The 23,532-nt window shown below is 38.6% G+C and overlaps 1 protein-coding gene across 4 annotated transcripts in view; it reads left to right on the forward strand.

The window, feature by feature from the left end:
• cyld (cylindromatosis (turban tumor syndrome)) overlaps positions 1 to 23,532 on the forward strand; it is a 61,466-nt gene that overhangs the window by 22,704 nt on the left and 15,230 nt on the right. For all 4 annotated transcript variants that reach the window (XM_080186984.1, XM_080186983.1, XM_080186985.1 and 1 more), the window contains 8 exons: positions 70 to 172; positions 3,292 to 3,387; positions 4,003 to 4,128; positions 9,080 to 9,453; positions 10,806 to 10,971; positions 17,364 to 17,505; positions 20,208 to 20,330; positions 20,768 to 20,859. In XM_080186984.1, the coding sequence (XP_080043110.1) occupies positions 70 to 172; positions 3,292 to 3,387; positions 4,003 to 4,128; positions 9,080 to 9,453; positions 10,806 to 10,971; positions 17,364 to 17,505; positions 20,208 to 20,330; positions 20,768 to 20,859 (1,222 nt within the window). The remainder of the gene's footprint in view (positions 1 to 69; positions 173 to 3,291; positions 3,388 to 4,002; positions 4,129 to 9,079; positions 9,454 to 10,805; positions 10,972 to 17,363; positions 17,506 to 20,207; positions 20,331 to 20,767; positions 20,860 to 23,532) is intronic.

Consider the following 23,532-nt stretch of genomic DNA (forward strand, 5'->3'; position numbering starts at 1 on the left):
ATCCCTTGAGCAGTACAAAATGCTTACTATAAATATTAATGACTGAACTATTAAAATTTCTGTTTTTAGGACAACGTCTTGGGTGATTGGGATGGCACGTGGGAAGGAAAAGTACTGTACAATATTCCACAAGGAAAAGTCTCCCTTCTGTGGATAGAAGATGTAATACTAGGTACATGTACTTCTGCTTTTCCAAAGTTTAAAAAAGCTAATTCTCCTGGAAATTCCTTGCATTTAATTTAGATTCTAAATGTTTTTAAATTAATGAGGCTTGTAGAGAAGATCGAACAAGTGCAAGGGGGATGGCTTTCATGGGGTGGCGGGGCTTCCCAATGCTGGGTCCCTCAATTGGGCACAGCCCCGCCCCCCCGGCCACAGGACTTTCTGGACAGTCTTCTCAGGTAGTAAGAACCTGCCTGGTGCTGGTTGAATACCAGCTGTGGTGAGATGAGGCCCTTAGTGGCTAAGTGTCTCAGTTGGCTCCAGGCAAGTAATGCACCTTCCTGTCCTGAGCTTGACCAGAGGAGGCAGGGAGTCCCCATACGCACTCTCCCATCTCTGAACTCCCCTTGAGGGGGGTGGGGAGCATTAAATTGCACCCAATCTGTGTGTTTACATGCAGTTGGTTCACACCATGAATTATGGTTGCTTGCACATATTAAAATTATTGTTGCTGGAGCATTAGTGTTTACTGTTATGTTCTTTGTGATGTCACAGAGCTCTATCTTTACCCCGCAATATAAGCCAGTACAATATTCCAAGCCAAACTGTTTAGTAGATGATGCAAATTGATCTCTGAAGACGGGAACTTTCATGTATGTATTAGAAAATGTTTAGATGAAATATTTCCTCAGAAAGATGTTCTAAACAGAAAAGAAAAACACAATAATGATGTTGATGCCTTTGTAAACTATTCTTTTCTCCCAAAATTTGAGAGGTGACACCATTAAGTCGTTTAAGACAATTAAACAATTTGGTTGGGGAGATGGACACAAACCATCTGGTGGGACAATCTTAAAGTTAGAACTGGGTCGCTCATGTGATGAAGTACGTTACACAAATTTTGGAAATCTGGAACTCTCTGTGGCTAGGTCATGTCGAAATGTTAGTGCTAAGATTAATAGATTTTCATTAAGTGAGATTAAAAAATTTTTTTTACCCTGTTCTTAAAGTTGCAAAGCCAGTGTTCAGAATGGACTGGCAAAACCCAAATCGATTTCTTGCTTGCTTCAAAAGCCAAATTCAAAATCCCATTGAATCCAATTCATGAGTCCACAAGAGAGACAAACAAAATCCAAGCTGACAAAATAAGGCGTTGTATCCTACCTTGGGCTTGATCTGATGCACAATCTTAGCCAAAAGGCTGAGAATGTAAGGGGAAAAGAAGCTTAACTGGATTGAAGATGTTGGTTAGCAGTGATCTAATAAATTAATAGAACTGGTTTGTGGGGCTGAATGGGCCACTTTTGTTCCTATGGTGTTGCTCTGCTCAAAACACTGCTCAACCTGTGTGTTGTTAATATGTAACCTTGTGTGTAGTTGAGACTGTGGATGTCCAAAAGAATTTCAAATAGAATGGCAATTTAACAATTTCCGTCATGCCTCGTGTATGAGTGTAATACGTGGAACTAGAAATGTATCCTTTACCTCTTGCATATTGCCTAAGCTATTTCTAAGGAAAATATACTTTTTCAATGTAGGTTTACTAATACGCATGAACCATAATATTCCATACACATTTTTGTATCACCAAATGTCCTGCGTCTACAATGTTTGTCCATTGGGCCAAATTTCAAAAATGTAGTAAATAGCAACCATCTGTTAAATTAAATACACTAATTGCAAACAAATTCGAAGTAACTAAAATTCCATTCCGTTCAAAGTTTAATAGAAAGACTTCCAAATTTCACAATCACTGATAAAGTAATGTTTTCAGTTTGGAACATGTAACATAAATCAAATTATTGAAATGTCATCATGCTATTTGCTGTTGCAATTTCCCTTTGTTGCTAAGATCTGTGTGTAACGTCTTAAAAATAACACATGACATGAAGTTTAAAAAGTTGCACCACTCTCGTCGGGGGGTGGGGGAAATAATTTCCGAACTTAATTGGTGCTGATAAGATGTCTAGTGTGGGTAATTGGAAAGTATTACAGTGTATAGGATAGTGTACTTTTGAGCTCAGGACTGAGTCGAGAGCTGGTTTTACATCGGCTGTTGAAATTGTGTGCTCCTAAAAAAAAAGTTCCCGTTTCCAATTCCTCAACTTGACGCAAGACAAAAATGTTAAAATATGTAATTGTTATGCAAGTACCTGAGAAAACTCCCACTCACCCAGTTAAAGGCATTTGGGGTTTGAGTTTGGAAATTTCACCTGAACTTTGGACAAATTTTGTAGTTTTTAACTACTAGATTCATCTCTATAATAATGTTTTGCTAGTTTCTGGGAAGCAGTATTCAAAATGCATGTATGAGATTTAGTTTCAAATAGCAACCAGCCAGAAAATAAATGGATTGCCATCATCTAAATGCCATTGAGTGGCGTAGGCAACCAGGGACTTCCAAACTTTCCAACCATGGCAACAATGGATGATCTTGTTGGAATTCTTGTTAAATTTGTGGACATTCATACTGAGTAAGCTGTGGTTGCCAGGCTCATTCATACTGTTTTCCGATAAGATTTGTTTTTGCTGGCCATATTTGAGTTGGGGAAAAAGGAAAGATGGTTGCCTTCCTCACATGCATTTGAAGGAAACACAAACCCTCTTCCCAGATGGTCTCTACCTGGTACTAGCAAAACATTTTCCTCAGAGATCAAAGTTCTTCTGCTTTCACTGCGTTAGAATATGTCAGATCCTCTCAAAACCCTGAACACGGCACCTTCCACGTAATGCCAGTTAGGCTAGCTGGATTTGGGTTTGCAAAAGATAGGATAGGCCACACCTTGGATGTCATTCAGACACCCCTGCTTCCATTGAGGTGTAAATATCAAAATATGTCCTCGTCTACCCACCTCTCCACCATATTTTATGTAGTTTGAAACAACCTAAAATTTTGAGCTTGATTGGGTTTGTTGGAATGAGGTTCCTTCTGATTTCAGCAGGTAAAGTGTATGAGTGTTTTATGCCTGCAAGGGGAACAAGCGATCTTGTCATCGCCTCGGCAGCAGTGTCATGTTCTGAGATGTATAAACAATGTACCCACTTGTCTGAGAAATTGTGTTATTAAACAAAAAATGTGAGCCTGTGATGAAGGCACTTGGCTAATTGGGCTCTGTACAAACATTGCAGACACTCCAGAATCACGACCATTAAAACAAAGCTTTGCATCAAGAGGCATTAATGAAAAGATCTCTTCAAATGTGAGCAGCAGATCAAAGAATAAAGGTAGGGCAGTGTTCTTTTCTGTTCCACATTGTGAGGCTACTTTATTCATCAAATATTGGCCTATAGAGCAAAGACTGATGTGCCCTAAATGGATTGCTACATTTTATTTATAACATTCCCTCTGTATAAGTTTCTTGTGACACTATGATATTTGCATAAATTTGACAATGCAAATATTTTTTAATACCTGCTGTTAGATTTTATAAAGTACACAGGTGTGATTGTTTAGAGTAACTGCATTTGTACTTTTTTTTAAAAAGTCAATAAATCTTTAGAATTTTTATATTCCAGAAACCTTATTGAATTGGTATATCAAAATGAGCAATATTTGCCTCCTGGTGCTGATGACAGATGATTATAGCTGATTGCAGTTGTGTAAGACATTGTCTTGATGTTTAACATATAATCTGTGACACCTTTTTCTAAATTTAGCAATTCCATAAAATGATAATGTATCTTCATTCTTGTGTTTAATAATTAGCTCTTCAGTGTTTTTTGCAATAACGGGTGGAATGATCAGTAAAATCAAAAGCAATTTTACTAATTGATCCACATGGTACTCTAAATAAGATTCCTTTGATCTTTTAATACCTTGCTGAATTTTGTCATTAACAGGACTGGCACCGCAATCAGGAAAGTCTCCAGGACATAATAGAAGCCGATCTGAATTGCGGTGTACATTGAATGGCGCATCTATTGATGCACAAACAAAATCAAAAAGTACATGGTATATTGATGAAGGTAATGAACTTGGAATCAGCAGATATCATTTGTATTTTGAAATAATGCAGGTCACTACATCATTACTGTTATATTTTGTGATTTTTGATTGCAATTTCTTATTTCAACTGATACTACTTTGACAAACCAACTTTGATACAGCAGTTATTCATCAAATAAGTGTGCTGTTGTCCCTCTTTACTTTGAAGGTTTGACATTTTAGAATTGATTTTGGCTTTGCAAAGATTTTGTAGCAGCATTTGGAGGAAAACACAATGTAGCTAAAATAATTTAGCATTCTAATATATTCGTGGTTATAAAAGTAAGTTCCATTTATCTTTTATTTCTGAATTAGTACAATTGGATGGATACTTCAGAGGCTAAAGATCACTGAATTGTACAATAAGAAACAAGAAATGCCACAATTTCATTTGGAAAATGTTGAAAGTCAAAGCAAATTTGGTCAGATACACTTGATATTAAATATTAATCAATAGTTTAGCAGAATTAAAATCGTGAATTGCTAATTTATTAGTCATTGACTCCTAGTGAAGAAACTTCGTATTGAAGAAAAAATTCTGAATTCTTGGAGTCCACATTTAAAAAGAGAAAATGATTTTAAATTCTTAACAATCAAAGTTTAACTGAAATGTTAAAATTGCTGCTCTTAAAACACAACAGAGTGGCAATATCTTTGATTGTTGTGAATCTGCATTCTTTTGAGACGGGACTAGGTCATTCAGCTTGTCAAATCTGCTTCACCATTCACTTTGGTCATGGGTGATCATTTACCTTAGTGCCACATTCCTGCAATAACTCCATATTCCTTGATGTCCAGCTAATTGACAATGTTAAAATCTCATATTGAAGTTAGAAGAGTGGAACCCCTACAGTGTGGAAAGAGGCCATTCAGCCCATCGAGCCTGCACCGACGACAATCCAACCCATGTATTTACCCTGCTAATCTACCTGATACTAAGGGGCAATTGAGAATAACTCATCAACCTAACCAGCATATCTGTGGATTGTGGGAAGAAACCAGAGTGCTGAGAGGAAACTCGTGCAGACACAAGGAAAATGTGTAAACTCCAAAGATGATGACACGGATCTAACGTTTATTAGCATGCACTTTTTAGACTTGATTTCAATTAAGTCAAAATAATAATTACAGACAATAGTTTAAGGTATGAAATTTGAAGATTTTCATGCTCTTTATACAATCTCAAATAAATTAGTTTTTAAGCAATTATGTTATTAAAAGCTCACTTCCTGTCCCTTTAAAATATAATTATTTGCCAGGCATAGCTAGTCTCAGGTTGGAATTTGTAATGTGTTTAATATTCTTTTGCTGTTCTTTTCCTCATGTATTCAATATTGATTTATTAATTGAAGTTTGCTTTAGAGATTGGAAATTAGACGTGCTTTCTTGAGGAAAGCTCATCAGGTTGCTTGTAAGTTTGATATTTGTAAGCAATTTCATATTTTTGAAGAATTTCTTGGGGTATACATTAGGCATATAGATTGAAGGCAATATCATTATCATTAGTATGCCCGCTGCATGTTGCATTATTTGGTAATCTTTGTGATTAAGCAAAGTTTTTTTTTATTATTTCTGATATTCAACCTTTTCCGGCAGTTGCTGACAAGAGTTAATCCATTTTCAACTAATTAACTGTATCTGAAGTACTTTGGTACCTTTTGAATAGTGATGTTTAAATCTGTACAATTTCACTTTATGTCCAATCTTTAATTGCTATTTCATACTTTGTAAATAGCTATTTCCCATTATCATTTTAGAAAACGTACTACTCACAGTTAGTACTTGTAATGTACTTCTCATCGTTAAAACTTGTAAATTTGCCTTGGTTGATGTGGAAATTTATTTTCTTGATTTAACCTTTTGATGCTGCTCAATTTACTAAATGTTAGTCAACTAAGTATCTTTTAGTTTTATGATTGTTTTTGTATTTTAATATTTATACTCTGAATAAATATAAGCCATTCTGTTCCATTTGATTATCAATTTAGCTACCTCCAACAGGAGTTTGGATAAACATAGAATTGGTACAAGCATTAAATAGTAACAAGCTGGCCCACCCACCCACAGTAATTTTCCTTTGCCTTATCCAGATTACTGCTGTTACTCTAATTTAAAACAAAAGGTAAGTAAGTAAACAATATGTATGTTAACACAGTAGATAGTTATATGTGCAACATTTGGTTCAGTTTCAGCCCTACTGTCAGGATAGCTACTCGGTGGAAAATAAAAATAAGACTGTCCACAAAGAGAAAGGGGAAAGCTACCCCACATTTCTATTTGGATCTCCCAGAGTCAGAAGGGTATTTTTTGACTAGTACCCCCTGCAGAGACAATTATCCACCCATCAGCTTGGGGATATTCACAAAATGGTTACTGCAGAAAGATTATTTGGCCAGTGCGTCTGCAGTGGCTCACCAAAGGAGTAGTTTACCTAGTACCACTACCCAGTTTTTTTCCCATAACCTTGCACATTCTTGTTTTTGAGATGATAAACTGGTTTCCTCTAGACACCTTGACTGAACCTGCCTCCGTCACATTCAGGCTTTGCATTCTATATCTGACACTCCCCCCCCCCCCCCCCCCCCCCCCCGAGGTGAAAAAGATTTTCCCTCATGGCACCACTGTTTCTTTTGCCAATTACCTAAAATCTAGACCACCTTGTTCCTCATCCTTCTACCAATGAAAGCAATTTTTCCCTATGTAGTCTGTCCAGACTATTCATGATTTTGTATATCTCTCGAGGAAAGCAGTCCATCCCAAGCTGTCAAATCTGTCTGTAACTAAATGTTCCTCATCCTTAGAACCATTTTCATGAATCTTCTTGAACTTTCTCTAATGCTTCTGTATTTTTCCTAAAGCGTGGTGCCAGAACTGCACATATCCAGAACTAAACACCATACTCCTGTTGAGGCCAAAGCTAAGGTTCTACATGTTTAACATAGCACCCTTGCTTTTGTACTCTGTGCTTCCATTAATAAATCAAAGAGTGATCTATGCTTTTATTAACCAATGTCATGGACAGAATTTATTCCTTTTTACTGCCCTTGATCAATATATTTGTATGTAAAAAGGTGGGTGTGTATTTTCTTGTTCTTGAGTGATTGTCCCAATTAGATAATTGCAAGCAGCAAGCATTTTGAGAGTTTTAAAGGTGATTATGATCACATTTGTTCTGGAACTTTACACGTGATGCCTCACTCACTTGATTCTCCGCACTAAGATGTGATGCAGGTGAGAGCTAAGCAATATAACTACAATTTGAGTATGGCAGGCCTGTTGTTCCTTGGATGATTTAATGTTTTAGTTGAAGTGAATGTCCTGTAAGATGGTGGATTCTCAGTAATCTGCAAGGCTTCTTATAATCAAATTTCCAGGAGATTGGTTCTCAGGTAAACTCTAAATTGGAAAGAAGGGGTGGGTGTCTTTCTTGTGCATTCAAGGTATTTCTGTTCATTACTTTGGATGACTTGCAGCTGGTTTAATGGCATCCTGATGGAACGCTGTCTCTGGAGCAGCTGCAGCTGCTTTTAAAAGCAAACAAGGTATGGCTGCCGATTGTGTGACTGGTGCATGTTCGAAGTTCTTTTCCAAGTGTGTTGGGAGGTTAACTTCACTTTACATCATGTTTTGGATTTCATACCTTGAGAGTTTGTAAAGCTAGCGTCTTTGTTTTTGAAAAACCCATTCAATCAATAATCCCCTTTTGAATTAATTTCAGGAAAGGGATTGACACAGTATCAGTCTACAAAGTTCCTTTTGTTCACTCTTGAGACAAGGGATTGATTTCAATCCGCAACAGAGGTTAGATGATTCTTGGGTGCCCAGCTTCTGGTAACCTTTAGTAGTCAGTTTTTTTAATGAAGAAAATAGTCAAGGTCAGAATATACTGGGACATGACACCACACTCTCAGTCTGTCCTGACACCTTCAAAGACTTATGTATAGATACACCCAGGTCCCTCTGCTCCTGTTCCTGCTTTAGAAATGTGCCCTTTGTTTTATACTTTCAGCATTTTCTACCAAAATGAGCCACGATATGAAATTCCCTAATCTACCAATTGTTTGCCCGTTCCATCAACCTGTCTGTCTGTTTGAAGTTCTACACTATCTTTCTCGTCATTCACAATGCTTCCAAGTTTATATCATCCTCAAATATTTAAATTGTGGCTGGTACACAAAGGTCTAAGTTATTAATCTCTCAGGAAGAGCAAGGATCCTTACAGTGACCTCTGGGGTACTTGAGACAAATATTTTTGCCATCTGAAAAATTTCATTGCCCACCATTCTTTCATGTGAGTGTAACCTGACCACTGGGAACTCTCTTGCACTGTTTTGCTGTACATATCTTGCTATCGATTTGAAAAGACTGAAGACAATTATTAACATACTGCGTATAAATCCTGACCACCTTGGGGCAGTCATTCTTCGTAAATGAAAGGAAATTTATGCAGGCAATTAGAAGTGGTTTTACATTAAAATTGACAATAATTCAATTATCTGCATGATATAAGGAAAAATGTTTTTACTGAGCGGTTAAGATCAGGAATGCCCTGCTTGAGTATGTGGTTGGGGCAGATTCAGTTGTGACTTTCAAAAGGGAATTGGAAATTATCTGAAGAGGAAGATTTTCAAGGCTACAGGGAAAGGCAGGAGAGTGGAATTAGTCTAGTTGCTCTTGCAGAGGGCAAACAGGTGTGATGGGCCTAAGTGTGGCCTCCTTGCTTATTCTTGCAAGTGGTTGATTACATGACTTCTATATGCAACGTGACAATTCTTATTCTTTATTTCTGTATATTTCTATACATTTATTTCTTGATAACATTTCTATTGACTAATGTTAAAAACCTGATGATTTTACAATATTGCTGTTACTATTTATATAGATATTTTTTTCCTGGAAGTATTAAATTGGCTATGTATTATATATTTGCAGGAAGTGAAGATACAGCTAAATCGCTAGTAGATGAACACTCTAAGTTGAGCCAGTCACCACCCAGCACATCCTCATTTCAAGCTTCCCTTCCAAGTGAAAACAAATTCCATTCATTGCCCTTTAACCTCACCAAGAAACCTAGCGTTAATGGAAGCATTGGCCATACCCTTTCCTTGTCTGTCCAGTCAGTAATGATGGATGTGAATGCCAGTGCAAATCAGGATGCAGAACTAATTGGAGTGTCAGCGAAAGAACAACCCAGTTTGGAAGTGGGATCATTGGTGCAAGTGAAGGAAAACCCTCCTCTCTATGGAGTAATTCGGTGGATTGGTCAACCCCTTGGTGTCAACGAACAAATAGCTGGACTTGAACTTGTAAGTAGAATGAATACAAGGCTAAATGCAAAATTTGATTTTCCCTTAAATAACAGATTCTAATTCTAACTTGGCTTTCCCCCTTGCCATAAAGTGACACACTTATCCATTTTTGGGTATAACAATTCTTCTGGTTGTGTTAGGATTGAGTCAGTATTAATGTTTTAAATATCCAAAACCAGACCCTACACTTAGTGGAGGTGGGGGTGAGGGCTGAGCAAACATTCTGCTTTTTGGAGGCATTTTGTCAAGTTAAATATTTTAATGTGGCTGCCAACCCTTTGATATAAATTGCTTTGCATGTTCAACAGTGTTGAATTTTCAAGACTCTGGGAAACCTGCCAACTGAAAGGTGGCAATGACCATTCTGGAGAGAATGTAAGTGGCTTTACAGGACTATTTGTGAGCCAGACATGGGGGAAGTGGACATATGTGTTTTCTGACTAAAATCCTGCATTCATCTCACACCTGCACCTACCACAGCCTTGTAAAGCTGACCCTCTTAATATCTAAAACCCTGGCATCTGATTCCTTTGTCTCTTTTCTGTACATCAATAGACTGTCCAGAATTACTTTTTTTTTGTTCTCATTTCTCTGATAGGAAGTTTGCATTTTACACTCCTGGCACACCAGGTTTATTATTTTTGTTTTGAGGAGTTTGGGGAAGTGTCTTTGGCTTCAAAAAATAAACCATTTATAACAGGTTTCTTTTTCTGTACTGAATGCCTTATTCTGGGCCATATATCTCTTGATTGCACATTTAGGATTTGTGTAGACATTAGCTAGTAAAACATAGTGTAGGATATGTCTCTAAATAACAAACATTCAGTTAAATAAGTCACATTAAACAAATGAGGATGAGTCATTGGTTCTTTCACATATGGGAAACATAGTAGCCAATTTAAGTACAGCAAAATCCCTTGAACAGTAATGTGATAATATCCAGATCATTTGTCACTATTTGTCGGTTGAGAGACAAATATTGGTCAGGAACTGAGGAGCGGCTCTCCGCTGTTAATGCCATAGGATCTTCAAACTTGCAACTTTCAGATCTGACTTCTATCTCAGTTCAATGTTATAGCCAAAAGACGGAACGGACAATGCACTACAGTACTGAAGTGTCAACCATATTTTGTGCTCAACCCTGGAGTGGGACTTGAACTCAAGCTTTTCTTTGAGGGATGCATGTAATTATCAGTGGACCACTCTGGCACAGTTCCCTCAGTTTGAGAGATCAGTTAGACATCTGTAAAAATTATAAAGTATGATCTCATGATTGGAAGAGTACTGAGGTTGTTGCTTGGTTTTTGGGTTTAAAATGATAGTTCCATATTCTTGCTTTTTTTTTTCAGGAAGAAGAAAGTGCAGGCTGTACAGATGGTACTTTCAAAGGAATGCGTTACTTTATATGTGCATCGAAGAAGGCTTTATTTGTAAAACTTAAAAGCTGCCGGCCTGATTCAAGATTTGTATCGTTACCTCATCACTCCAATCAAATTGAAAGATGCAATTCAATTGGTAATTTAAAATACAACTTGCTCTTTTCGTTCTGCTTAATTACAGAAGTTGCATTAATGTGTGATTAATGCAGCTTCCAATAGAGGTGTCATAAGAACATAAGAAATAGGAGCAGGAGTAGGCCATCTAGCCCTTCGAGCCTGCCCCGCCATTCAGTAAGATCATGGCTGATCTGAAGTGGATCAGTTCCACTTTCCCGCTTTCTCCCCATAACCCTTAATTCCCCTGTCTATCAGAAACTTATCTACCCGTGACTTAAATATATTTAGCGAGGTTGCCTCCACCACTTCAACGGGTAGAGAATTCCAGAGATTCACCATCCTTTGAGTGAAGAAGTTCCTCCTCAACTCTGATCTAAACTGCTCCCCCCTTATCTTGAGGCTGTGTCCTCTAGTCCTGCTATCCTTTCTAAGCGGGAAGAATCTCTCTACTTCTACCCTATCCATCCCCTTCATTATCTTAGACGTCTCTATAAGATCTCCCCTCATCCTTCTAAACTCCAACGAGTACAGACCTAGTCTATTTAGTCTCTCTTCATAGTCCAACCCCCTCATCTCCGGTATCAGCCTAGTGAACCTCCTCTGCATTCCCTCCAAGGCCAAAATATCCTTCCGCAAGTGCAGTGACCAAAACTGCACACAGTTCTCCAGCTGTGGCCTCACCAGTACCCTGTACAGTTGCAGCAAAACCTCCCTACTTTTATATTCTATCCCCTTCGCTGTAAAGGCCAACATTCCATTCGCCTTCTTGATCACCCACTGCACCTGCAGACTGGGTTTTTGCAACTCGTCCCTCTGCACCAAAGCGTGCTGCAGCTTTTTGCAGCAGTGTCTTTTTAAATATCCTTTATATCATGTCATCTAGTCCAATCCTCTCAGTTGCTGTTTTGGTCAATCTTCTGGCTTACTTGTATTTTCAACAGAGCTGCTTGCCATGTGAATCAGTTGTGTAGATTAAATTTTTAACTCGAGTAAAGTAGAAAATACATGTTTCCTCTTTTTGCTCACACTGTATCAATTTAGAGGGAAGTTGATTAACAATCAGTTGAGCAAAATAAAAAGAATAAATTAACATGGCGAAACTGCTGAGTTATGTAAGAAGTATTTAAGAGTCAAGAGAATGATGATGAGCAGGTTAGCCTTTAAGCTAGGCAGAAAAATTGCAGTGAATCAAAAAATGAGATGTGTTTAAAAAACTTTCCAATAACTTTTTTGTCATTGAAAACTATGTAAAAATACAAATCCAAATCAAACCGGGCCAGAAATTTATGCTTTACTGACCTCCGTGTAAGGTGTGTGTGTTACGGAGAAATTTGAAGAATTGGGACTATGCTCCCACTCCGATATTAGAAATAAATTATTACAAGCCATTGGCCAGACGTTTACACAAAAAAAATCCTCTGGGTTGCTAATCCCTTGGAATTCAAACCTAGCAGGGGAGAAGGGGGTTTTGATTGTACAATTTAGAGATAGTGTTTCACTCGTGTTTTGTTTGCGTGTATCTGTTTCAATGGAGAAAATTAATTGTGTGCATGCACCATTGGAGCCAATTATGGAGGAATAGTTTCACACCTACAACATTTTTAATAAATTATTTATGAAAGCAGTGAGCATCGTTCAGATATAAATCTTGTACGTTTCAAATTATGTTTGTCATACATATATGCAATGTTTCAGTTTTGGATCTCCATGATCTTATACAATGTTTGCAGATGAATGAACAAATCATGTGAACTGTTAATAAATGTGTATATAGCAGTTTATAGATGAGCATTCAAGTATATTTTTAAATAGAAACTCTGCATCTTTAAAATAACATTTTCATTTATTTAACAAAAAATAATTTTGTTTTAACTTAAGCTCTTCTTTTTTCTTGAGTGTTTGTTTGTTTTCTCAAAATTATTAGAGGACTAAATTGAGTAGCCGCTGCACACCAACCTCCACCCCTCCCTGAGAGCAAATGTTGGAATTTTGGTGCGCAATTAAAAGTCTCTGATTGCAGTGTAGGCAGCCTGCCAAGTTTGTGCCATCTACTTATTTGGATGTTTAGTGCCCAGCTAGCATTAACCATGCTGTTCAGTGGCAGGACACAGCAAAATTATGAGTACCTCCTAACTCTGAAAGCTAGCTTGCATTGCTTAAAGTAGAAATACACTGTGGGTAGAGCAGATGTAGGTGAAGCAGGTGCTGGGAGCCTTGATTAAAAAGAATCTGAGCTGGGAAAGACTGAGGAATGACACAACGGGAAAGAGGGCAGGTTCCGAGGTTTTCTGACACTGCACAGGAGATTTGAGGTAAAAAGGAGGAGAGATGCTTGAATCTGCAAAAGGGAAAGAAGTTCTACAGAGATGCATTCAAAAGGCAGTGAAAGCTGATTGATGTGGAGACCATTGACAGTAGTTTAGCCCCAGGACTTGGATACAGTGCCATAAGATGCACAATGACCTTTAAAATGCATCTTTAAATGCCATATTCTACCACTACACTGGGAGCTTCTATCACTGCTCAAATCATCACGCCCTTATCACTCTTCTAGCAACAATCTTTATTAATCAGGGCTCAAAAGCTAGCATTCAGATGCTTTACTACACCCTCATACACTTAACACTGCTTCCCACCCCCCCACGTCTTGCAGGTTACGCTCGTCACCACTATTGAATCATGATAGCGACACCATTTAGATGACACAAAGGACTGCAGAACTGCAAGCAACATAATCTTCTCTGGAATCTTCAACATGTCGTTGATGAAGACGAACATCTCGCCAGGGCCATCCCCACACCCCTGCTGCCTGCTTTCAAACAACTGCACAACCTCAAACAGACCGTTGTCTGCAGCAAATTGCCCAGCTTTAGGAGAACAGTGACCACAACACCACACAACCCTGTCACAGCAACCTCTGCAAGACATGCCGGATCATCGACACGGATGCCATCATCTCACGTGAGAACACCATCCACCAGGTACACAGCACATACTCTTGCAACTCGACCAACGTTGTCTACCTGATATGCTGCAGGAAAGGATGTCCCGAGGCATGGTACATTGGGGAAACCATGCAGACGCTACGACAACGCATGAATAAACACCGCTCGACAATCACCAGGCAAGACTGTTCCCTTCCTGTTGGCGAACACTTCAATGGTCACAGGCATTCGGTCTCTGATCTTCGGGTAAACATTCTCCCAGGCGGCCTTTATGATATACGACAGCGCAGAGTCGCTGAGCAGAGACTGATAGGCAAGCTCCGCATGTGAGGATGGCCTCAATCGAGATCTTGGGTTCATGTCACACTTTCTGTAATCCCCATGACTTGCCTGAACTTGCAACATCTCACTTACTGTCCTGTCTGGAGACAATACACATCCCTTTAACCTATGCTTAATGTTATCTCCACTCACATTGTCTGCACCTTTAAGACTTGAATAGCAGATTAGCTGTAAAAACTCGCATTCTAATCAGTATTCTGTAAACTCTGTGCCTTTATATGCCCTGTTGTGATCAGAACTCTCCACTCACCTGATGAAGGAACAGTGTTCGGAAAGCTAGAGGCGTTTATTACCAAATAAACCTGTTGGACTTTTAACCTGGTGTTGTGAGACTTCTTACTGTGTTAAAGTTGAACAGCATGGAGAGGCCCAGCAGCAACTTGGAACAGGACTTTGCACAGGGCTTGGAGCCTATCCTTTGCAGCATAGAAGTAGTGGTCAACTCCTAATATACTTACAGACCTATTTGTGTTGGAAGTCCTGACAATGCTGCAGTAAAAACCGCCCAATGTCTGAGTGTTGCAGTAGAAGCTCAGAATTCTGTCATGCAAGCTCAGCCTGCTGCTCTCATAGTTGTGGATTACAGTGTGCAAAGAGGCATATAGGAATCATGGCAGTGTGTCTCCCAGTAGATGATTAGAATTGTTAAGCTACTATCTTGGGGGAGTGATAGAGGCTGCATGGAGCATGTTTCTGCTCTTTTTGAATCATCCTCTGAACCTGAACATGATACTTTGCCTAGGTCTTTATGTTGCTTTTGGTCAGCTAGTCTAGACTGCTTCCACTTGTGCTGAGATGGAGCAATATGCAGTCAAGCCTTCTAGGCTCATAGCTGCTTGAGATTGTCCTCCCCAAGGGTGTTTTCTGTCAGCTCAAAGTCAGCAGCCTTCCATCAGGCCACTGGAGTAGTGCTGTGCAGGAACACTAGTACAGGAAAAGCCATACTGAAAACGGACACTCAGGGAATGCAAGTGGTTGATTACATGACTTTTATATGCAACGTGACATGATTTCATTTATGAATTTGGCTAGCAATGTTGCTATTTGTGGTAGCATCCATATGGCAGCAATTCAACATTAAAAGCTGTGATAGTCACTGACGGAGCAAAATTATGATGCACGTTGAATGGGGATTTGAACATGTAGTTATTTCAGCAGTTCAGGAAGATGCTGATGAGCCAGCTTCTTAAACTTGTGCAGATCGCTTGGTACGTCCACAGTGCTGTTTTGACCCAGTGGCAGTGAAGAAATAGCACTATAGTTCCAAATCAGAATAGTGTGTGGCTTGGAGGGAAACTTCAGTTGGTGTTCCCATGCATTTGCTACCCTTGTCCTTCCAAGTGGTAGAGGTCTAGCAGTACACCTTTGCATTTGCTGTACACTGAAGGCTCAAAATCAGTATTTGCCAGATGTCTGATTACCAACTAATAGTATCATGGGTTTGAATGGATTTTTTAAAATTAGTTTGAGTAGGCTTTGGGAAAACTTTCCATGCAATGGAAATTCAGATTATGTTCTGATACTTCCACCAGGGAAGTCTGCAGCATTTCAGAACACGACTGATTGTTCAATCAGTTTAGTTGATCTGTGAAACTTGAAAGGATTGTCTGTCCCTGGAGATAGGAATTCTTACCACTGAGTTTAAATAATCCTATAAACAAATGTCTTCAAAGAAGACAAATAGGAGGCTTATTGTGCTGGAAAACTGTAGTTTACAACTTGACCTGAATCCAAGCTGCCTGAACTCGGACAAGTTAAGTGTGCTCGTGAGGAGGGAATGTGGTGTGCATTTAGTATCAGGTAAAGACAAACTCTCTGAATGGATTTTTAACAGTGCAACTAATGTGCCACAATTCAACCGACTACAAAAACAAATTAGTTGCCCTGTTCTGGATCCCAACTCTTCCTGCCAAGGTCAAGATGGTGAGAATTTACACCTTTTTTTTTTTAAGCTTGTCCTTGTTTAGCCTGAAGGCCTTTAAAGTCTAAATTTGGTTTTGCCTCTCTCCAAGTCCCTTCTCTTCTGCAATTTGTAATCTTGTTAATATATCACACTGGTCTTGTTAGCAAATAACTCATTTAAAAGAAAGGTAACCTGCTGTATCTGAGGCTTGTTGTTACTACACCAGTAGAAGTCTTTTACTTTAATGTTAATAACATTATGCCAAGAAGTATTTTAAAAATCTATCTCCAAATTGTTAGTGATTTTTAATCCTAATGAGAACAAATACCATTTATTTTACTGATTTCTAGGCCAAATTGTTGAATTTTTTGAATAGATATTGTTTGTGAGCAGGTAACATACTCTTTATATAGTAGAGGTAACATAATTCAATGGTCTGGGTTTTGCTGTCAGCAACAAAATGACATACTCTTTATTGAATTCAAAGAAACTTACCTTAAAAAGATTAACAAACTTTGGTGTGAGTTTTCATATGCCCAACATTAACTTTATTCCAGTACCAGTGACAGTGAGGTCATCTAGCAGGCTAAGCAGCCAATCAAGAAAGTTGCAAACAGGTTCAATTATTCACTTGTAATTATTTTACAGAATGTGTAATATAGACTTGGACATACACATGGAATTGCAGGTAAAAGCTGAAATATCTTTAAAAATATTGCAAAAAATCTATAGAATTTGGACACTTCACAAATATAAAATTAGCTTCTATTGTCCAGAAAGATTACGCAGCAGTAATTCTGACTTAATGCACCATTTTAAAAGCAGTTGCACCCTAGCCAACAAAGCTTCGTGTTCCCAGTCCTCCAGGAATCTTTTGAGAATAGCCTATTAAAAAGTAGGAAGTCCATGACAAATTCAGTGATTTCTGACGATTTCTATCTGTGAAGCCGTCAACATGTTCTGCAGGAGTGAGGAATTACCAACAGCAACGTCTGGATTTCTGTGTTTAATTATGCATATGAAGATTGCAGAAGTTGCAGTCTATCTTAGAATAAGAACAGTGAGCATCTCAAAGTTTTATTGTCATTACTACTGCAGAATTTGGGCTGTCATGAGTAACCATGTATTGAGATGATTTTCAAAACCAACAAGTCGTTACTTAATATTTCTTAGTTAATGGTGGAGTGTGGAGAAATTGCTGACCGTTCACTTTTGTTTTAGCATTTGGAGGATATCGAAGCGAAGTGGTTAAAGAAAACACACCTCCCAAGATGGAGAAGGAAGGCCTTGCTATAATGGTTGGAAAGAAAAAGGGTATTCAAGGGCATTACAATTCCTGTTATTTGGACTCCACTTTATTCTGGTAAGTGCATATCCCAATCTTAGAGCACTGTGATGGTTGTGAGCTTAAATCTGAATTTTTCATTTATTTGCTACTAGGCCAGTATTTATTGCTCATCCCTAATTGCTTTTGGGATGGTACTTGTAAGCTGTTTTCACGAATATAGTTGGAGTGTCTCGCTAGGCCTTTTTCCAAAAGGTAGTTAAGCATCAACCACATTGTTAGCTCCCCTAGCTTCTGGTTCTGAAACTGTATGGTCAAATATGAGGTTTTAGCACCTGTCGACACACTTTCTCCCAATCTCTCTGTTCCAATCTCAGTACTGGATGGATAACTAACTAATGAGGATCATGTAATGGATGGGGAAGGGGGCAGAGATTATTGTACATTAGTTGGCTGATGCATGAATGGATCCTCTTGGGTAATCTCAGAAATTAGTGAAGCTTTATTGCACTCCTTCAAGATAAGTATAGCTTTCCTTGGGTGAGAAGATCAAAAATGGACGAAGTGTTGTAGGTAAGATCTCACCAACCTTTTGCAATTGCAGTAAGATTTCTTTACTCTTGCACTCCAATCCTTTTGTAATAAAGGCTATTTGCTTTTCAAATTACTTTCTGTACCTGCATGTTCATTTTCTGTAAGTCACGTATAAGGAGACCTAGGTCCCAGTGCCAATGTTTCCTAGTCTCAATATTTAAAAGAATAATTCTACTTTTCTATTTTTCCTTCCAAAGTGGATAACTTAACAGTTTGCCTCATTGTGTTCCATCTTCCCATTCATTAACCTGCCCTTATTCCCTTTGTAGCCTCTGTGACCACCTTACAACTTGCTTTCTCATTTTGCAATCTTCAAATGATTGTAAATAGCTGAGGGCCAAGCACTGATCTTTGCAGTACCCTGCCAGACACAATCTGCCAACACAAAAATGACCCATTTATTCCTACACTGTTTTCTGTTTGTTCACCAATCCTCAGTGTTTGTTAATATATTCCACAAAAAAGGGTCAAAGGATTTTGGATAAAAACTCTTCTGTGGCATCAAATACAAGACATTCATTAATTTCTTTTTTCCCTTGCTCAAATCAAAAAAAAAGTTGAATAGATTTGTCAAACATCAATTCCCGTTCGTTAATCCGTGTGAACTTTGCTGATTCATAGTATGATTTTCCAAGTGTCCCATTTCCACATCCCTAATAATGTATTCTAACATTTTCCCTACAACTGATGTTGGGCTGAACTAGCTTATCCTACAGTTCATGTTTTATCTTGCACTTTTCTTGAATAATTGGGTTATGTTTGCTTCTTCCCAATCCGTGGGAATTGAGAATCCACAGAATGCTGGAATTCGAGAATAATGCATCCAGTATCTCTAACATTTTTTTTTCATTTGTGCAACATGGGCATCGCTGGTGGATCAGCATTTATTGCCCATCCCTAGTTGTCCCTGGAGAGCATTTTAGAGTCACCACATTGTTGTGGCTCTAGAGTCACATGTAAGCCAGGCCAGGTAAGGAGAGCAGATTTCCTTCCCTAAAGGACATTAGTGAACCAAATAGGTTTTTCTGACAATCGACATCAGTAGATTTTATTTCCAGACATTTTCTATTGAATTCAGATTCCATCATCTGCCAATGTGGGATTCAAACCCAGGTCCCTAGAATCTGAGCTCAGTTTCTGGATTAATAGCCTAGCAATTATGCTACTAGGCCATCGCCTTCCCCTCTTTGAAACCTTAGAATGTAGACCATTGAGTTCATTAAATTTGTCACTAATAACATTAAGTTCCTAATTTTCACTAGATCCTGTGATTTCTCATTGTTAGCAAAGTTTTTTTGTTTTCCACAATTAAGTCAGATACAAGATATTTGTTTAATGTCTTTGTCATTTTCTTATTCCAGATTTTAATTTTTCCTGTCTCTGCTAAGAACTCATATTTCATAGAATCATAGAATCCCTGTAGTGCAGAAGGAAGCCATTTGGCCCATCAAGTCTCAGCATCTTATCCAGGCCCACCAATCTCACTGCCTCCACCACCCCCTCCCCCCCCACAGTGATTAGCAGTATTTGCCACTGTGTGCAGCCCTACTTTTCTTTTTTCTAATCTCTAAATAACTAAATCACTTTCAATCTAAATGTAAAATTCATCGGGCTGTATCTTCTGAGCTCCCCAGTGTCATACTAATGGGATGTGTCGATGATGGGAAATCCCTTTTGGAGGTTACCAAGTAAGGATAACATGGCAATTGACCAGAAGTACAAACTGTCACTAGGCAATTGCCCTGTATTGGGGACCATCTGAAAATGCTATTTAAATCAGAAACTTCTGATAGTTCAGACCGGGTTACACCAATAAATAACCAGAAAAGTTAAAAGGATTAAAACCACTTCTAACTTCTGGATACCTACTGTACAGACCCAGATCATTGCACTCCCCCCAAATCCTATCCACTTACCATAGACACTTCCCTGTAAAGGACCTTTAAATTTCTTTGGACCTTTTGGTGGTGCCATAGAAAAGGGGGAGTGATCTTTGACACTGAGCTATGGGGGGCATGCTGCACTGCCTGGATCTCGCCCAGTCCCTGTGTCAGAAGTCAGATAAGACAGGCTAGTTCAAAATTGACTGTACCCTTGTTGGTTCCCCAACTTAATATATCGTATTTCTATCCATTGTTAAGAAAATATACATTTGCATCATTAGTTATTTAACGTTTTCTTTGCAGTATGTTCGCTTTTAGCTCTGTGTTGGATACTGTGTTGCTTAGGCCTAAAGAAAAGGATGATGTTGAATTTTATACTGAAACCCAAGATTTGTTAAGAACAGAAATAGTCAATCCTTTGAGAAAGTAAGTATATTTTCTTGTAATCCATGATCTTAAACCCATAATTATAACAATTTTATTATTTTGCACTTCAGATATAATTTGAGCTAAAATATAATTGACTGTTGGAAAAAGCAAAATCCAGGACTGATGTAGAATTAAGTGTAAATTTTAGATATTGTTAACTTGTGAATGTTTTGTATGATCAGGTGTACCTATCTAGATATTGGAGTATCAATTAAACTTTGTCACTCATTCGTTGACTTAGAATTTGCACCCTTGATTTTTGAGGAATATGAAAGACTTTTTATTAAGTTTTTCATTGCTGAAAATTGTCTAGGATTTATGTATGTTTAGATTAAACAAAACTATTTTGTTTTTATTGAGGTTGTTTTATTTATTGCACTGTGTGCCGCTCTCTCTAATTGTTACAGAAAAAATATTCCTTTTTCTCCTTTTAGTCACGGGTATGTATGTGCTACTAAAATAATGAAACTTCGAAGAATTCTTGAAAAGGTTGAGGCAGCTTCAGGGTTTACTTCGGAAGAGAAAGGTATGTTAGCTTTTGCATTTTAGTGTTTGCAGGTTGTATGTTTGCATAAAAGTTCCCTAAACAGTCATTCAGTATAACCATACATTTGACAGTGATGTATACATTTTCTGAAAAGATGCCCTTTTCTACTATTTAGTGACAGCATTAACCCTGCTCAAATAAATTAGCATTTTAGTTTGAAATGTGGAAAGAAGAATTTCAGCTGAAAGCACTTAGCATTCATATAATGCTTTTTGATTCACTTCACAAGATCTCACTTCTGGCCTAGATAGATCTTCAATGTGGAGTATTCAACTGCTTTTATTAGTTGTTGGTCCTAGATTGACACATTTCCAATCTTTTCAGATCAGGAAGCCACTTTCAGGCATTCAGTGGCTGGCTTGGTACCATTAATTGGCAAGTTCTCAATGAGCTAGCACACACAGGAAGACCACAAATAGATTATCGTCAACTCCTCAATTTGGTGGGCATCCTTGGAAACAGCCAGCTGATATTCACATTGCTGTTTTCAACCTACTGCCTGGATGGAGGGCATCTTAGGAATAAGCTGCATAAATCCAACAACTCATAACTGACTCAATAGTAGAGGTCCTGCCTTCAGTCTCTTCGAAGATAGTGACAGGTGCTGAAAGCAATCTGCACAGGGTGTGGATGATGTGACCACCTGCTTCATAAGTGAAAAATGAGGATTATCTAAAGTGCAAATGATGCCATGAGTTCCAGACCACAGAACATATCACGTTATTCCAATTGTCTACTGAGATCTGTTGCTGAGACACCTAATTTCAAGCGACAATGAAATGGTTGGACAAACTATAAGCTTTTCCTGCCATTGCAAGAGTTGTAGTTTTATAATAGAAGTGATGCAAATTTGATTGGTTAATTGGGCTATTTCAGTGCTTTGGCCATCTTGGATTCTATAGATACTTTCCTATTGACTACCAGACTCCATGTAGATAAACCTGAAGTCTTAATTGGCTGATTAAAGAAGAGTGTTGTGGTTTGGAAAAGAGAAAAGCGTGTTTGACTATTTTATTAGCGTTCTTGTGACAAATAGGGTGGATAAATGGGAGTCAGTGAATCCGGTGTATTTTGGTTTCTAAAAGTCATTCAGTGAGGTGCCACAAAAAAAAAATTACTGCATTTTCAGGCTGGTGATGTGTAACAGGGAGGAGTGCTGGGACTCAACTCAAGTATTTATGATCTATACTAATGGTTGCTAAATTGACTGATAGCACAAAGGTAAGTAGGAAAGTTAGTTGTGAAGAGATCACAAGGAGTCTGCAAAGGGACATCAATAGTCTAATGAGCGGGCAAACGTTTGGCAGATGAAGTCTAACGTATAATCACTTGACTGACACTTGGGATGGGGGGGTTATCTTATAAGGTCAGACAGGCTAGGTCAGTATCCATTGGAATTTAGAAGTATGAGAGGTGATCATATTGAGACGTGTTAAATTCTGAGGGGACATGATGGCATGGATGCTGACAGGATGTTTCCCCTTGTGGGAGAGAATAGAACTAGGGAATATAATTTTAAGGAGTGTCTCATTTAAAGCAGTGATGAGAAGTTTTTTTTCTCTTGAGGGTCGTGAGTATTTGGAGCACTCTTCCTTGGTGGAGGCAAGGTCATTGAATGTTTTGAAGGCAGAAGTAGATTGACTGTGGTTATTGGGGGACAGGTGGAACGTGGAGGTGAGACCACAATCCGATTAGCCATGATCTTAGTGAATGATGGAACAGGCTCGATGGGCCAAATAGCTCCTGCTCCTAATTTGAATGTTTGTATGCTAATTGGAGAAAGACTGCAACATGTATCAGTACGTAGGGATCTGGTTGTCCTCATAGATGAACCACAAAGCTGGCATGTAACTGCAACAGGTAATTAGGAAAGCAAATGGAATGTTGACATTGCATGGAGGATGGAATATAAAGTAGGGCAGACTTGCTGCAGCTGTATTGGGCATTATGGAGTCAAGACCTGGAACTCTTGTGTACACTTTTTTTGATTACATTATTTAAAGAAGAGTATACTTTCATTTGAAGCAACTTAAATAAGGTTGACGAGGCTGACTCCTGGGATAAAGGTGTTGTGTTATGAGGAAAGATTGAGCAATTTGGGCTTATAGATCATAGAACAGCACAGGGCTTTGGCTCTCTGTTGTGCCGAGCCTTGTCTGAAACCAAGATCAAGCTATCCCACTCCCTATCATTCTGGTGTGCTCCATGTGTCTATCCAGTAATCGCTTCAAAGTTCCTAAAGTGTCCCACTCCACTATCACAGCAGGCAGTCCATTCCACACCTCAACCACTCTCCGGGGAAGAACCTACCTCAGACATCCCTCCTATATCTCCCACCATGAACTTTATAGTTATGCCCCCTATTAACAGCTACATCCACCTGAGGAAATAGTCTCTGAACGTCCACTCTATCTATCCCCCTCAACATCTTAGCGAAAGAATCAGCACTGATCCCTGTGGTACACTGCTGGTAACTGGTCTCCAGCCTGAAAATTTTCCATCCACCACCACCCTGTGTCTTCTATGAGAGAGCCAGTTACTTATCCAATTGGCCAAATTTCCCTCTATCCTACACCTCCTTACTTCATGAGCTTACCATGGGGAATCTTATGAAATGCCTTATTAAAATCCATATATATGACATCAACTGCT

The sequence above is a fragment of the Carcharhinus amblyrhynchos genome, chromosome 4, assembly GCF_965287045.1.
Source record: "Carcharhinus amblyrhynchos chromosome 4, sCarAmb.v2.hapA, whole genome shotgun sequence".
Classification (NCBI taxonomy): domain Eukaryota; kingdom Metazoa; phylum Chordata; class Chondrichthyes; order Carcharhiniformes; family Carcharhinidae; genus Carcharhinus; species Carcharhinus amblyrhynchos.